The sequence below is a fragment of the Nothobranchius furzeri genome, chromosome 10 (assembly GCF_043380555.1).
Source record: "Nothobranchius furzeri strain GRZ-AD chromosome 10, NfurGRZ-RIMD1, whole genome shotgun sequence".
Classification (NCBI taxonomy): domain Eukaryota; kingdom Metazoa; phylum Chordata; class Actinopteri; order Cyprinodontiformes; family Nothobranchiidae; genus Nothobranchius; species Nothobranchius furzeri.
This window is the reverse complement of record NC_091750.1, coordinates 52,595,230-52,610,951: the sequence shown is the minus strand read 5'-3', so window position 1 is coordinate 52,610,951 and position 15,722 is coordinate 52,595,230. Positions and strand designations below refer to the sequence as shown.

Here is a 15,722-nt window from a genome sequence, read left to right as displayed (position 1 = left end):
ACCGTATGAAAGGAAACTACAGCTGGAATTATATACGTAATATATTTTGTCATTTGCCATTAGTCAAAGAATTTATAATGAATCAAAAGTTGAGAGCTTCTTTTGACGTATTTAAAAGTTTTCATAGCAATAATTTATCATCGTTTTCTGCACGTTTCTCGTTGTCGATTACATTCCAGTCCACTAGGTGGTCCACAGCTATTTTTATTGGATTCACTGAATATCAGTAGTACGAAGTTACACCTACTGTGAGTTTATTTCATGTAAAGCTTTAGTGTATTTTTGCCACTGTGTGGGATAATGACATGTAAGAATACACATTAAATCTTCTAGAGCTGGTGAATAACGATTTAGTACAAAATTTGTCTCCATTTTACTAGCTCAGGCTTTATGATTCACTTTGAGTATATTTCTTTTTCAGGAATAAACTTTTTGCTTTTAGCAAACCAATATTAAACATAAAGCCGATAGTTATTGCTACACAACTTCAGAAATTAAATTAGAAAATTTTGAACATGCGGTTTCTAAGTTATTTAATTTTACAGCTTATATTTACGGTTGAAATTGGGGATCGTGAACGTATCTCTAAAAGAATTGTATTTGAGCGCATGCGCAGAGCCCTGTTAGAATGGGCTAGCTTTTAGCAGTGTATGAAATACGTGGCAGAAATACTTCGACATGGAGATAGCTGCTCTGGTTGCTGTGACTTTATTACTGGGTGCACTGGTTGGTCTGGTGGCATTAGCGGTGGGGAGACGGAAAGAAGAGAAAAGAGAAGAAATAGAGCAAACAGTGGAGAGTTCAGGTAGGAGCACATTACCGCATTGGTGACTCAGAAACGCGGAGAGTTAGCAGCGTTTGAGTCTGTTGAATTAACGCAATTATTCGTTTATCAAATAATTCGATGTTTAATATAAAGTCACTGTGTTTTCAATATTATTCACTCTACCAATTTAAACTCGGACTGAAAACATTAACTGAAGGAACTTTTCAGCGACTACCACCTGCCTTTGGCCGATGGGGACATCTTTTGTTGACGGACCAATGGGGTCACGGTTTTGAGTAACCTGATTGTATCGTTTTATTACCATAATTTAACTGGTGAAACATGTTCTCCGATCAGATCAGTGTGTGATGTTGGCATTTATTACAATAATTAAGATATAATAAATACTTGAAGTGATAATGAATTAGCGATTCACCAGTTTCTTCTGTTTTCACTTAAGTTATGTTGACGTTAATAGAATAACGTCCTTCACAAACGCAAGCCTTCTATTTTTACGCATTTATAGTTCTACCAATTCAGACTAATAATATATAGATATTATTAATTAGAAAAAATGCTCTGTTATATTTTAATTGACAAGCTGACGTATTGTCAGAATTGTGTTGTCAAATACTCTGACGTTTTGACTTGTTGACAAGAACTATCCCCCCCTCCCCACACACACAGTGTAAATTATGACAACTATTTGTGCTTCAGTTGAATCCAGTGCTGCAAAAGGCCCTACGTCTAAGAAACCAAAGCAGGAAAAGCAGCGAAGTCGCAAAGATAAACCTGCACAGCACAGTTTCAGCGATCCATTGTTGGCCTCCTCACTGAAGGTAAACTGAAAACACACACACACACACACACAAAACCTCATCTAAGATCACAGATCATAACACGAAACCAGCTTTACCACAATGTGCATGTATTATTCACAGATAAGCTCACGTTCAGCCTCTGTATCATTTGACCTAATTATATTAAAGTCTTACACACACCTACATTTGTAAAGATATTGTAAAGAGGTTGTTGCCTCTTTAAAAATCTGTCCCTTAATCTTTCTAACTAAAACCAGACTTTTGTTACTATCTCACTTAAAATTACAAGAAACACTCTTAATAAGAGTTTATTTTATTTATTGAAGGGTGGCCTTTTTGCATCATTGACTCAGAATTTACTGCTCACGTGTAGTAATGGTGGACGCGCGTTAAAAATACAAGAAATAGAGATTTTTTTTCTAAATATTTAGCCCTTTTACAATTCCTCCTGCTCATTTGTGTTCCCTCTAGGGCCACAGCGGGAACGTGACATGCCTGGATTTCAGCAGTAACGGGAAGTACTTGGCATCCTGCGCTGATGATCGGACCGTTCGGATTTGGAGCACCAAAGACTTCCTGGAGCGGGAACACAAGTGTCTGAGAGCCAATGTGGAGCTGGATCACGCCACGCTTGTCCGCTTCAGTCCAGACTCCAGGTCTGTCATACTCATTCTGATATAAAACCACCCTAATTTTTTATTTTATTAACACAGACATTAACCTGCTGCTGTTAGTCATTTTTGGGTCATTACTCAATTCAAAGCATTCCTGTCCTGTAGGGCGTTTATCACCTGGCTCGCCAACGGAGACACGATACGCATCTTAAAAATGATCAAGAAGGATGACGGAACTTTCAGCTTCAAGGCTGCACCTGAGGATTTCCCACAGAAACACAAGGCCCCAATAATCAATATTGGCATTGCAGAGACGGGTACAGGACACATTAATAAATTAAATGTTCTTTTATGTTCTTGTTGTTTTTATTTTTATGTTAAAGATCTCCATGTTTCTCACAAGTTTTAAACATGGATATTTTTTCCTCCATGCAGGCAAGTTCATCATGAGTGCCTCCACAGACACTACTATCCACATCTGGGACCTGAAAGGAGAGCTGCTGGCCTCCATCAACACCAACCAGATGACCAGTTCTTATGCTGCTGTCTCCCCCTGTGGCAGGTCAGTCAGAGGAACTTAAATTAAAAATGTGGTGTTTACTTTTTAGACTCAGCATATCTGTAGCTGGGTTTCGTTGCTAAAATCTTTTTTTTTTTTTCCCCTGACCTTTTCAACTCTCAGTGGTGGCGTAAACATCCTGCACCAAAATAGACTTTTAGGGTTTGATGGTGGCTTAACCACAGCACATTTTGCACAAACCTAAAACTAAAACAACTCAAGCTAAATTGGTCTGCATAGTTTTAAAGGATGCATATCAAAATCTGTAGGATTGTCATTGTTTTCTCCCTGTGCTCAGGTTTGTAGCATCCTGTGGTTTCACTCCTGACGTGAAGGTTTGGGAGGTTTGCTTTGGGAAGGGAGGAGAGTTCAGAGAGGTCGCTCGAGCGTTTGATCTGAAAGGCCATTCTGCAGGAGTTCATGCTTTTGCTTTTTCTAACAACTCTCACAGGTAATAAAAGTGTTTGTTTACAACACAGAGCCACAGAGGAGGCTTGTTGTGCTTTGAATTTAAAAGCGATAAGACAAACAGCTTCCAATACCAAAGATGATCTGGGGCACGCTGAGTAATTTCCAGCTTCATTGTGCAAACAGAACTAATGATTCAACACCAAGGGTGTCATCTGATGAGGACACAGTGGGTGTTAAATCGTTAGTTCTGTTTGCACAATGAAGCTTGAAATTCATCAGTGAGATCCAGTTCCTATGTTTGATATCTGAAGCAATCACTCTGCTAAATGGAAAAAACACACAGATTATCTACGACACTTTAATATAACTGATTTGTTTTTCTTTCTTTTATCGATCAGGATGGTCACCGTCTCTAAAGATGGAACGTGGAAGCTGTGGAACACAGATGTAGAGTACAAAAAGCAGCAGGATCCTTACCTCCTGAAGACGGTCCCTTGCTCCTCCTCCGAAGGCAGCAGAGTGGCTTTGTCCCCTGATGGCCGTGTTGTGGCCATCAGCAATGGTTGTAACATAGCGATGTACGATGCTGCCACTGGGAATCTGGAGAAGGAACTGCACGGTGTCCACAGTGAAAACATCTCCGACCTCAGGTTTGACATTAACAGCCGCTTCTTGGTGTGCAGCGGCGACAAGGCTATCAGAGTGTTTCATAATGCGCCAGGCTACCAGGCTGCTATCAAAGACATGCAGGACATGCTGAAAAAAGCCCAGAACGAGGCTATGAAGCAGAGACTGCAGCAGCAGATAAAAGATGCTCAGAGCGCTCTGGACACTGTGCTCACTGCTCGGATCGAGTGAAAGAATGCACAAAGAGCCACCATGTGATTGTGATGTGTCATGTTTTTGTCAACATCCAGTTTCCCTTTTCTGCTCATTAATTTGTGCAGGAAGCAACGGGTTATGCATGCAGTTTTAATAAAGAATACATTTTTATGCAAAGATGAAATGTGTTGTGGATGTGTGTGGTTTGATTTAAAGTTAGGAAACCAAAAACACGGTAATGAAGATGGTCTACAATACCAAAGTGAACGCTCTTGTCACAGCATCATATCACAAAACGAGTAAATGCTTAAAGAGAAAGAATTTACTTACTGAATAATTAAATAAAAAGTGATTTAAAAGTAGCATGGGTTAATTGTCACTAAATTCATATTAAAGTCTGGATTTAGTTTTTGCCAATTGAATAAGAAACATTAGTTATAGTACCTCTCAAGATAAAATTCAGGAGGCGCTTATTGAGGTCTTTGTTAGAAAAACAAGATTAAACCCTGAGAATGCTCTTTCCTAAATAAGCTTCAGTAGCTTTCACTTAGATTTTAACTGAAAAAAAAAGATACAGTCAGAAAAACCCTCAACATCAAGAAGTTTCCATGGATATGGATCTGGCCCTGGTTTAGACTGTTCCACCTTCCCACAAAAAACGCTGATGATCAAAACAAAGTTTATTGAAAGAACAAAAAAATGGGGGTTTACATCATGTTGTCACCGGCGCACGTGGAGGTGCAACTACTGGGCAGCATTCTTTAACGATGAAATCCGAGTCTTGCGCCGGCCTATCGCTAAAGAGCAACCCTCATCTGAATTGACCCGGAAGTGGTTTGTGTCTGTGGAAACACGTTTTCCTCCCGTAGCAGCATGTTGATCAGAGGTGGTTCTGAGAGCAGATGTCTGTAGAGATGGTGGAACTGTTGGTGAAGGCAGCGGAGCCGCTGCGACCGGCCGGGGTTTTACAGCAGAACCGGGTCTTCCTCGACTTCTTCTGGGATTTAGCTAAACCGGATCAGGAGGTCCGACTGAAGGCCGTGGAGAACCTGATCCAGTACCTGAAAACAGAAAACAAGGTGAGAAACTGCCTGGACACGATCCAGACTCAGATGCATTATGTCCTCTGAAGTTAAAGTTTTAGTAAATCAGAATAAAAGTTTTTAGATTCAAATGATTATATCACTGACTAAATTGTCAATTTCTTAATAAAATCGCCTACGTTTTGGTTTAAAAAACTTTTTCTTCATAATTGGACAATAACTCAAAGAAAATCAAGTTTTAACGGACTAAATTAGTTTCTGTTAAAAACAATTTCACTAGTGTTTAACAATCAGCTAAAAGTTCACAACAAAGTAGAAGGCGTTAATTAAATATAAAAATAAAGTATAAAGCAAAGTGCAAGTTTAATACCGGTATATCAAAACAAAAATAAAATGTTCATCAAGTCATTTATACTCAAAGATAAAGACATGAGTTTTAAATGGCCTGTATTTGTATAGCGCCCCCAAGACGCTTCACAGCACAATCACACATTTACACACTGGTAGGGATGAGCTACCATGTAGCCACAGCTGGCCTGGGGCTCTTCTGAGAGTAGTGATGTCTAAATGTTCCCAGTCTCAGTGGTGTGTAGAAAGTTTTACGGATGTTGTTTCTGTCCTGCAGGCCGATGAACTGGATTACACGTTTAAACGTCTGGTGGACGGACTGTCCCACACCCGGGAGACAGCCAGGCCTGGGTTCAGCCTGGCTCTGGGACAGGTGAGGGCACCGCCAGCCCGCTTGATTGGTCGATTCAACTTTAAAGTTCACCAGTTTGTAGAAATCAAAAAACTTCAATGTTTCAAATTAAGCGATAAGTTTCCTCTTTCAGGTCTTGAGTGCCTTTAAGGACGTCTCCCTGCAGAGTATACTGAACAGAATCAAAGAGAAACACAACATACAGGCTGTGAAGAAGGTGAGTTTAGATGCTCAGGACTCCTTTGGCATCAGGAACTTCACTAACGGGCGTTTCCACTCACCAAAATCACGTTGTTTCATAGAAACTTGCCAGAAATGCGATGTTCGGAAACTTGTTTGGCGTCCTCGCTCTTCATCAGTCTGGACGTCTCGCTGAAGTGAGTTGGGAGTTTTTTTTTTTTTTGTTTTTTAAGGTTAACATTCTAAAGAGTCAAAAACACTTATAGCAGCTCTGATCTCTGCAGGAGCCACAGGTGGTGTTGGGATGTGTGACGCTCCTCCAGAGTCTGACTCAGCACAAGCAGCACCTGAAGGACCTGCCCAGTAAAACCATGGTGGACATCCTCACTGAGGTGACCGCTGCGTCCTGGTTGCAGCTTTCCACTTTGTATCAGTTTAACCTCAAAACGCACTCACATGCTGCCCTCTTGGCCTTCAGATCCCAGAGGAGGTGTTCGAGGAGGTCCTGCTGGGCGCCCTGCAGACTGACCTGGCGTCAGCCTTCAACACTCCCGAGCAGCTGCAGCTGCTGTTGGTGGCGCTGCAGCGCTTCCCTCAAACTCTCAAGCCGAAGAAACTCAAGAAGCTGCTGGGCTCCTCCACCATCATTAACGCTGACAACATTCCAAAGTGAGAATTCGGGAATCAGGTCTCAAAATACGCATTCAACCGTCTCCTCCTGCTTATTATCATTAAAAACCTTATCTGTCAGATTGATAGAGGTGTTAAAGATGGCAGCTCACTCTGTGAAGAAGGAGTTAACTCTACCAGCCGTTGCTCTGGACCTCCTGAAGCTCTCTCTGAAGGAGGACAGCTTCCAGCTCTTCTGGAACAAAGCCATCACAGAGGGAATGTTCAGGGAGCCGTTCGGAGTGACTCAGTGAGTTTATTACGAGGATGTGAATGAATCGGACCCAAAACGTGGAAACAAAGCTCTAAAATGTGAAAAGTGTAGTTTTTATTTTCTTGTATGACTTTGTTCTTCCCTGCAAGTGAATTTTTATTCTAACATCCAGCCTTCCCATTGTTGATTCTGTTCAGTTATCTGAGCTTCCGCCTGCTGGGAAGCGCCCTCCCTCTGCTGTCGTTGTCCCAGCTGAAGACGGTCTTATCTGGAGAAGTGATGATGCACTACGGAGAACACGTTCTTGCATCTCAGGTTAGTTCCAGGGTGAATTTTAGATTTCACTCGAATCAGAGGAATAACAAGTGAGGTCTTGGTGAGCTGTAGATCTGGATGGCTGTTTTTCTTTTCCAGAAACCGGGCCGCTTCAAGCTGGCCCCGGAGATGGACACCTACGTGTTGGACTTCCTGCAGGCCTGTCAGGACTCAGACAAGCAGCTGGCGGTCATGGTGGGCTTCTCCTCGCTGACCCACTTGGGTTTGCCTGTGGTGTTGCCAGTGTGGAAGGTGGTGCAGCATCTTCAGCCTGCAGCCTTGCAGAGCTACGTGGAGTGGCTTAAAGGAATGTTTCTTCAGCCTCGGATGGAAGAGCTGCTGGACTTCAGCACCCGCAAGCAGAAGGGCAAGCAGGAGGGTGGAGAGCAGTGAGTTTATACGCCCGCTTCTTTAGCTGACTGAAAAAACACCTTTTAACTCTAATGCTCCTTCAGGAAGGACAGCGCCGTTTTCCACCTGAGGAGGTGGATTGTTTCTCGACTTGCCTCCATCATCGACAACAGTCAGGTGAAGAAGCAGGAGGATCTCATCATGGACGTGGCCAGGTGAGCTTCCTGGTGAGCAGCTTCAGGGTTTCTGTGGGAGTCGAGGAGAAAACCATGATTCTGACTTGCTCCTTTTCCAGGTTTGTCTTTTTCCACGCCTTCTTCGGCACCCAGAAGGCCTCCTCTGACATCGCAGAGACTAGTTCAAAGCCTTCCATCCCGCTTGACGAGAAAACCAGAGGAGTGCTCGTCAGTTCTTTTTTTGGGTGAGAAGAAGTCTAATTTCCTTAAGTATTACCAACTTTATTAAAGAAGTCAGACTTTGCCTCTGCAGCTTCAGTTAAGTCCCGTCCCATCTGTCTTCCATCCAGACTCCTCATGTCGCTGCACCACATGCCACCTAGCGACGACGGCACGGCCGTCAATCAGAGACGGGTGCTCGGCGTAACAGCTGATGGCACCATGTGGATTTACCGCTTGGTTCAGTATGCCCAGCTCCTTCTAAACCATCCAAAACACGTTCACAGAGTCCATCCGTTCAGTCCTGAGCAGAGACAGGCCTGGGACAGGTGAGGGGACACTCAGGCTTCACATTTCTGATTACTTATCGGTTAAATGTGATGATATAGTTGAGATTTTATGTTGATGTGAAGGCAGGAAATTGTTATTGCTGTTTTTCAGCATGCTGGAGTCGGTGGAGAACTTGAGGAAAAAAGGCACAACAGCAGAGAGCGGCGCATTCCAGCAGCTGTTCCTGCTGGTCGGGATGCATCTGTTCAAGGTACACGCCACCTTACTGCAACACTGAGCTGCTTAGAGAAAAAGTCTGAATTTCCTCTGCAAATATTACAAACCTCACAAACAAGGTTGTGCTTTTTCTCCGTTAGTATTTTGTGCATTGAAACCAAAATGAATAGACTTTTTGTCTGACCTGAAGGCCCCCGACGAGCTCCTGGACATCATGAAGGACTTACAGAATTGTGTGGATAAAGCTCAGGAGAAAAAAACCAAGAAGAAGAAAAAGAAAGAAGGTGAGACACACTGATGCTGTTTAATCTTTCTTTCCCAAATGAAGTTTTTTTTCCACTTATTTTCATCATAAGAAGCAAGAACATGGATAATATTCAGGGAAAGACATTTTTATTTAACGGTTTTGAATATTTCGTCCCTCACAGGGGAGACGGATGAGCCAGAGTGGGTGGAGGTGATGGTGGACATCTTGTTGTCCCTTTTGTCTCAACAGAACCGACTCATCAGGCAGGTCTGCAAAACGGTCTTCGCCTCCATCTGCCCCCACGTCACGGCGGCAGCCCTCACCGCCATCTTGGACGTAAGTGGGCTCAGCGCCGATGGCTAAAACAGTTCTGATGGAGCACCTCCGTGTTTTTGACACGCCTGTGTTCCGGGCTCTGTGCAGGTGTTGGACCCCGATAAGGAGGACGAGGAGGACAGTGCTGTAGTCGTCACTGATGATGCAGACAAAACACAGAAGAGGAAACTTGAGGAGGACGAGGATGAGGAGATGGAGGTCTTCTTCCTCTACACTCTTGTGGCTTCACAATTTACAGATTTAGATCAAACATTTGATGCAGATTTTGCTTTGGTTTCCAGGACGACAGCGAGGCTGGATCGGATGAAGACTCTGATGGAGATGAAGCAGTGGAGGAGGAGGTGGACCAAAGTTTTCGTTTGGAGCTGATGAAGGTTCTCCAGCAGCAGAACGCTCTGGTCGGTTTCAGTTCATCTCTTCCTGATTGTTTCAAGGAGAAACAAAGATAACTTAAGCTCATCTGCCGTGCGTCACACTCAGGCCACTGAGGAGGACGCAAGCAGCGATGAAGATTTAGACGACGATGCTATGATGAAGCTGGACCAGAGCCTGTCAACGCTGTTCTCAGAGCAGAAGAAGAAGATTCAGGCCAAGAAAGATGAGAAGACCAAACTGCAGAAGGAGAAGACACTGGTCCGAGATTTTAGGATGAAGGTGTGTGTTTGAGGAACGCTCCTGCTGCTCGGGGCCAGTCAGGACGGGGCATCTAATGGCGCCGTTTGTGTGTTTCAGGTGTTGGACCTGGTGGAGGTGTTCGTAGCCCGGCAGGCTGGCAGCCCGCTCATCATCGGGTTGGTGGAGCCTCTGCTCAACATGATCGACAGAGGGATGAGCTCCGGCAGCGAGCAGCAGGAGCAGGACTTCCTCCGGAGAGCAGCAGACATCTTCAGGTGAAAACCAAAGAACCGCACACAGTAGAAGCATAGATTCACCAAAGGGTCGGACAATATTCAACACGATCGATTTAGCAAAAAAACTATTGCTAATTCTCAGAGATAGATCAGCACCAGCAGCTCTCAGCAGTTCAAACATCAGACGTCAGTGCAGTTCGTTTGTTTTATTGTTATAAAATAAGAAACGTTATTTATTTATTTTGTAGTTTTGTAAAAGTATTTGAATCAGAAGATGGTTATTAGTCCCAGCTGTGAGCGCTGTTATAAGTCAACAGGAACACTTGAACACATTACTGACATATAATTTGTTATTTAATTATTTCTAATAAAAATGCCTTTTTTGTAGAAACCAGTTGTGTCGATCCAAAGTGTACTGCAGGACCGCCGCAGACAGACAGGGGGAGCTGCACGACTTGCTGGACAAACTGATGAGTAAATCTCTGAAGCTGAGCGACTCCTCCGTGTGTCTCTACTACTTCAGGTAAAATGTTACGGTTCGATGCCCGAGCTGAAGATAAAAAACACATCCCTGAACTTTCTCACCCGTGATGGGGCTCTGAAGTGAACAGAAAGCAGAATCAAGGCTCTTTGTGTGTGTGAATCCTTTAGTGCGTCTCTTTATTTGGTGAAAGTGCTGCGAGGAGCTCCACCTGCTGAGACCAAGGAGGCACGGATAGCTGATGGAGCAGCAGCCAACGACGTATGTTTGCACACTCGTGAGGTTCCACTTGTCTTCGCCTCCTCATGGTGGGAGGCTGCTGAGCTTTGATCAGTTTAGAGAGGAATCAGATTACTCACATGGCACCTCATTCCTACAGCTTTGCACAAAACAAATCACACAAAAGTCCTTTTACTGGAGGTGACTGAGTATTTAAGTGTGGGCGCTGGGTCCAGCCCTGCAGCAGACTCAATCCAGGTCTGTTCCATTAATTTTTTTCGGGTCGGGACTTGTCCTGGATAACTGGGCCTCCTTTACAGCACATCTCTGCACAAGCATTTTACTTTGAAAAGATAAGATTATAAACAATGAGAAAAAAACATTAAAGACGTATTTATTTCAAATAAAATTACACCAGATGATCCAGCTAATTACTCTCCCCAATCTGCTTTTATAAAAAGTCAGTTAGAAGGCAGAAATCTGAGTTTATTTACGCACAGAAACGTCACAAACACGTCTCCGTGGTTACTTCACAGCTGCGAAGGGCGAGCTGTTGTCAGCCGTTGTTTTCAAAAAGCGCATCGAATTATTTGGAAGAACGTCTCATGAAAAGGAAAAGTGACATCAATCTGGCAGGAAAAAAACAGATTTTCTCAAAAGCTTGAAGCTAATTAGTTTATTACCAGCTGAGGCTGTCAGCTCTTATTTCTCCGGGTTTTGAAGAATTCATCAACCTGACGTTTTAGACATGAATAAACCTTTTATACTGTTGAAAATCTGCTTACGGTTGTGTTTTTGGGACCATTTCCACGATGTATGGAAATGAAATGACATTTGTTGTGTTTAGAGGATACTGATTGGCTGCATCGTGATTTTGCATCTTGTTTTAGGGTTAGTTTAATTTTTAAATATTGTGAAGTCCTAAAGCTGCAGCAAGGGTTCATTTTAACATTTAATATAAGATAAAAAATATTTACAGATTAAAAAGGAAAAATAAATATAGTTAAAATGTGGTTAGAATTTTATTTTATTTACCTTTTTTATGGCAGTCAAAAATAAATCAGTTTTATTAATAAAGATGACAATTAAGCATCGAGGCGCCCCTTTTTACTATTCATTCCATTAACCTTCTCTGACTTTCAGCTTGTTTCTAATTAAAAAACAAGCAACCTAATCAAGAATGGTGTGTTATAACAGCGTAAACAGAATTTGTTTCAAAAATCTTTTAGACAGCCTCCAGAAACACAACAGAGGAGTTTTTCTTTCTTTAGGACTGAAAGTTTTTACTTATATCCCCTCAGAGCGCAGAAGCCACACCCTTAACCACACGACAAATTCTTCATAACATTTTTTTTTCTTTTTCTAACAGAAAATTTGTCATAAATTCTGCACAAAAAAACGCTAAAAGAATTAAGTCACCTCCAGACTCTTTTGCAGTTTTTCAAGTTTTCACTGGTGCTGGCGGTTACCATGGTGATCCTAGTAAGCCACTGGCAGCAGGTTTAACATTTTTGTTGAAATTCGTTCTGGTTACACTTGCATCAACACACAGCATTTAACTAGTGTGTGATCTTTAGACAGTGGTTTGTGTCCTTTATGTTTGTCAGACATGTTTTAGATTTTATTTTTTTATGCACTTCAGTTAAAAACAGCTCCCACTGTCAATGCATGAACAGTTTCTACTAAATAGTAGGGATGTAAGAAAATATCGATATGGCAATATATCGTGAAAAATTTCCCAGCAATATTATATCGATATTCAAAAGCTGTGTATCGGAAATATCGATATGGCAATATATCGCGATATATTTTCCAGCAATATTATATCGATATTCAAAAGCCGTGTATCTAATTCTTGAAAGAATTTACATGCAAACATTTGTGTATTTTCTTTTCGTTTTGTGCAATTCAACTGCCACCCGCTAGTTGGCAGCAGTGTGCAACGGGTTTTGTTTCCACCATTGAAATGTAAATCCCTCCATCACGGTTCAGATACCTCATGTTAAACATGTTACGTATCAGATTTGACTGTTTATTGAACATTCTTACAAAAAATTCAGCAAAAAATTGCTTGTAACGTCTGACTGAATGTATCGCAATATATCGTGATATATCGTATCGTCTCCCCTGTATCGTGTGATATGTATCGTATCGCCAGAATTTCAAAAATACACATCCCTGCTAAATAGTATTAAAATCTGAATTTCACGCATACCCTTTCCCGTCTTCTGTCTGCAGCCGAGGTTTATGGGTAATGTGGATGTGGATCGGGTCTCCAGCCTCTTCAGAGACGCTCTGGTCTCCTTCATGAGTCGGAGGAAAAGCCCCCTGACCTCTCAGATGTTCACCGACTTGTTCTGCAGATTCCCCGTGAGTGCAGACCCTCGTCTCATGCTGTAAAGTTTAGTCACCACAGAGCAGTTAGTGACACTTGGTGCTTTGTTCAGGTTTTATGTGTGAATCTGTTGGATACAGCTGTGCAGCACATCACATCTGGAGTCCGGGAACATCAGCAGGTACAAAAGCTTTGATTAAAACATAAATGAGAAAACGATTCTTGGAATCAGAATATTTATCGCTGGTGAAATTAAATATGGAGACATGAAGTTAGTCTTTATTTTTAGAGGCAGAATGTCCAATCAGAGCTTTGGCAGAAGCTTGAGACTTTGCAAAGCTTTTGGCGGAGTAGCGTGTTGGGTTTGCACTCCACTCATCAGGCTTTAGGAGTCTCGTTCTGTGTATGTGTTCAGGGTCAGGCGTGTGTGTTGGTGCTCAGAGCCATGCAGAGCAGAGATGTCCAGCAGATTCTGAGCGGCGCAAAGTGGACAAAGCTCTGTGAGCAGGTGACGCTGCAGCTGGCTGCAGTAAGTACACACACACACACACACACACACAACACACAACACACACACACACATATGTGACACATATGGCTCCTACACACACAGAGGCAAAATCATTACTGTCTGCCATGAAGGACATCTTACTTTCACTCATTTCCTCCTTTGTTTTTTGTTTTCCATCCACTTCCTGTTCCCAGCCTCAGTTCTAATTCTGCCAAACCCTCCTTGTGGAACAGATTGAAATCGGTTTTCTCCGTGTGCACGAGGCTGCAGCCGCATGTCGTGTCCCCTGCTTTAAGCAGAGATGTTAATACATGTGCATACTTTAGGCCTGTTTGCAGTTTAATTATATTAATCTGGAAAGTTTATGAGATTGCATGGTGCTGTGATAAATGATAATTGGAGGCACTGCTCTTCTCGCTGTCCTCCTCGTGTCCTCCAGAGAGAGGGAGGTGAAGACATGGGTAATTACATGCTTCCGTAAATCCTCCACCTCTCCTGTCTTTTCTCCTGAACTAAAATCAGAACTCCTCTGTCCTTTAATCTTCAGATTTTTGCTTTACTTTATGGTGAAAGAATACAGAAAAACTGCAGATTTGAACTTTCAAAGGCTTTTGCTTCACACATAAATATTTAGTGCATCTGTTAAATCTGAGCTAATTTAACCCTCCTGCTGCTGTTTTCCAGAGTCTGGAGCAGGTCAGTGACAGCAAAGTGGCCAAAGAGAAGCTGGTGAGAACCCTGGAGCTGTGTCAGTTTCTGGTGAAACATGTTCACTGGAAGGTGGGTGGACTCACCTGTGGGGATCAAACCCACAACCAGGAAGTCAGCAAGGTTCCAGACTGTGTCTTTGCTGTTTCTTTAGAAACTCTCTGTGGATCTGGAGCCTCTCCGAAATGTCCTGCAGCCCCTGACCAACGTCGTCACCTTCAAAAAGACGGGAACACTGGAGGACACCTACTGGGCTGTGATGAAACACTTTGGAGTGATGTGAGTTTTGGACACGCCTCCAGAAACGTCTCTAAAAAACAAAACCTTTATTTGTCATCCTAATATGTGGAAACTTATTTTTGTGTTTTCCACGTGGAGAAATATTTTTTCATTAGATCTAAAATTCACGATGCAACGTTGATGAAATTAGATCTTCATGTAATTATTGGAGAGAAGTTGACCTTATCGCCTTGTTTCACCTTCCACAGAAGATCTTCAACTAGACTTTTATTTAGTTTTTATTTCCTGTTTGAGAACCGCACCCTCTACAGCAGATGTATGTAAATGTGTGGAACAGGCAACACTTTATTCTTTAGAGGATTTTAATGTGAAAGATTAACCAGTGGGGGAAAAATAGCCCCCTAGTGGCTGGTTGCAGTGTATGTTTTAGGCCCCGCCCCCTTCAGTGTCCTAACTGAAAAATAAAGCACCTATAAATGAGAAAGAAGGAAACTGGTCGTCCTTGACTGAAATTTTATATTTGAATTTTAAAGTGTTACAAATTAAAACGTTTGCACGTTTTTTCCTGTTCAATTAGCATATTTAACATTTCCTGGCAAGAAAAAATTCTGAATTTTATTTGCCTTTTGGTCATTTTTCTATTATTGTTTTATTTATTTTTGTATGTTTATTTTCCAGTAAGCCCAAAACCGAGAAGACAAAACCCGACAAGGATGCTGAGCTGCAGGAAGAAGCTCCCAATAAGAAAAAAGGTTTTCTGCCAGAAACAAAAAAGCGCAAAAAGCGCAACAAGCCTGTTCTGGAGCCGGCGGGGGACAAGTCAAGCTCCACAAACAAACCAGGGGAAGAGACGGGGCAGGCCAAAAAGAAACGCAACAAGAAGCCTAAAAGGAAACGAGCTGCTGACGGCGCGGCGGCGCCTCCTTCACAGTCCAGCCCGGCGAAAAGGAGCAAAACACAAACCGACAGTAAAGCAGACAAGAAACAGAAGAAGAAACTGAAGCAGAAGAAAGGAGGAGGCCAGTGAATGTAACATGGACTATTTAAAATCTATGAATATCATTTTAAACACTTTTTTACTGTCTGTTCAGCTTTGACTGTAAGTTGGCTTAAATATGAGGAATAACTTGAGAAGGTGGGTGTGAATTTAGTGAATATTTGTGACTGTTGTTGGCCAGACGGCAACAATAAACCGAAATCTAGTCCTACAAGTTTGGCGGTTTCACTTTTACTTAATTCCTCTCAGCCGTGTCCTGCAGCCTGGATGAGATAAATACCATTTGTTCAATCCAAACTGGGACTTCAGAGCTTTTCTGGGTCCCATGATCACATACAGGTCCTTCTAAAAAATTTGCATATTGTGATAAAGTTCATTATTGTCTGTAATGTACTGATAAATATTAGACTTTCATATAAGATTTATTACA

At 42.4% G+C, this 15,722-nt stretch overlaps 2 protein-coding genes across 2 annotated transcripts; both read left to right on the top strand.

Moving 5' to 3' along the window:
* Nucleotides 1–592: 592 nt before the first annotated feature.
* On the top strand, nucleotides 593–4,177 carry tbl2 (transducin beta like 2). The gene is made up of 7 exons (XM_015961173.3): nucleotides 593–805; nucleotides 1,484–1,605; nucleotides 2,059–2,243; nucleotides 2,367–2,518; nucleotides 2,637–2,763; nucleotides 3,059–3,211; nucleotides 3,570–4,177. The coding sequence occupies exons 1-7, from the start codon at nucleotides 679–681 to the stop codon at nucleotides 4,027–4,029; spliced, it is 1,326 nt and encodes a 441-aa protein (XP_015816659.3). The 5' UTR covers nucleotides 593–678; the 3' UTR covers nucleotides 4,030–4,177.
* A 642-nt stretch (nucleotides 4,178–4,819) lies between these two features.
* On the top strand, nucleotides 4,820–15,506 carry mybbp1a (MYB binding protein (P160) 1a). Its single transcript, XM_015961171.3, has 27 exons — nucleotides 4,820–5,072; nucleotides 5,662–5,757; nucleotides 5,870–5,953; nucleotides 6,039–6,113; nucleotides 6,201–6,308; nucleotides 6,395–6,585; nucleotides 6,668–6,835; nucleotides 6,997–7,114; nucleotides 7,214–7,503; nucleotides 7,570–7,680; nucleotides 7,761–7,886; nucleotides 7,992–8,189; nucleotides 8,302–8,401; nucleotides 8,558–8,651; nucleotides 8,796–8,950; nucleotides 9,038–9,148; nucleotides 9,232–9,348; nucleotides 9,431–9,604; nucleotides 9,683–9,840; nucleotides 10,190–10,324; nucleotides 10,453–10,543; nucleotides 12,740–12,871; nucleotides 12,949–13,017; nucleotides 13,252–13,365; nucleotides 14,032–14,127; nucleotides 14,210–14,334; nucleotides 14,974–15,506. Exons 1-27 carry the CDS (start codon nucleotides 4,896–4,898, stop codon nucleotides 15,320–15,322), a joined length of 3,762 nt encoding a protein of 1,253 aa, XP_015816657.3. The 5' UTR covers nucleotides 4,820–4,895; the 3' UTR covers nucleotides 15,323–15,506.
* Nucleotides 15,507–15,722: the final 216 nt, after the last annotated feature.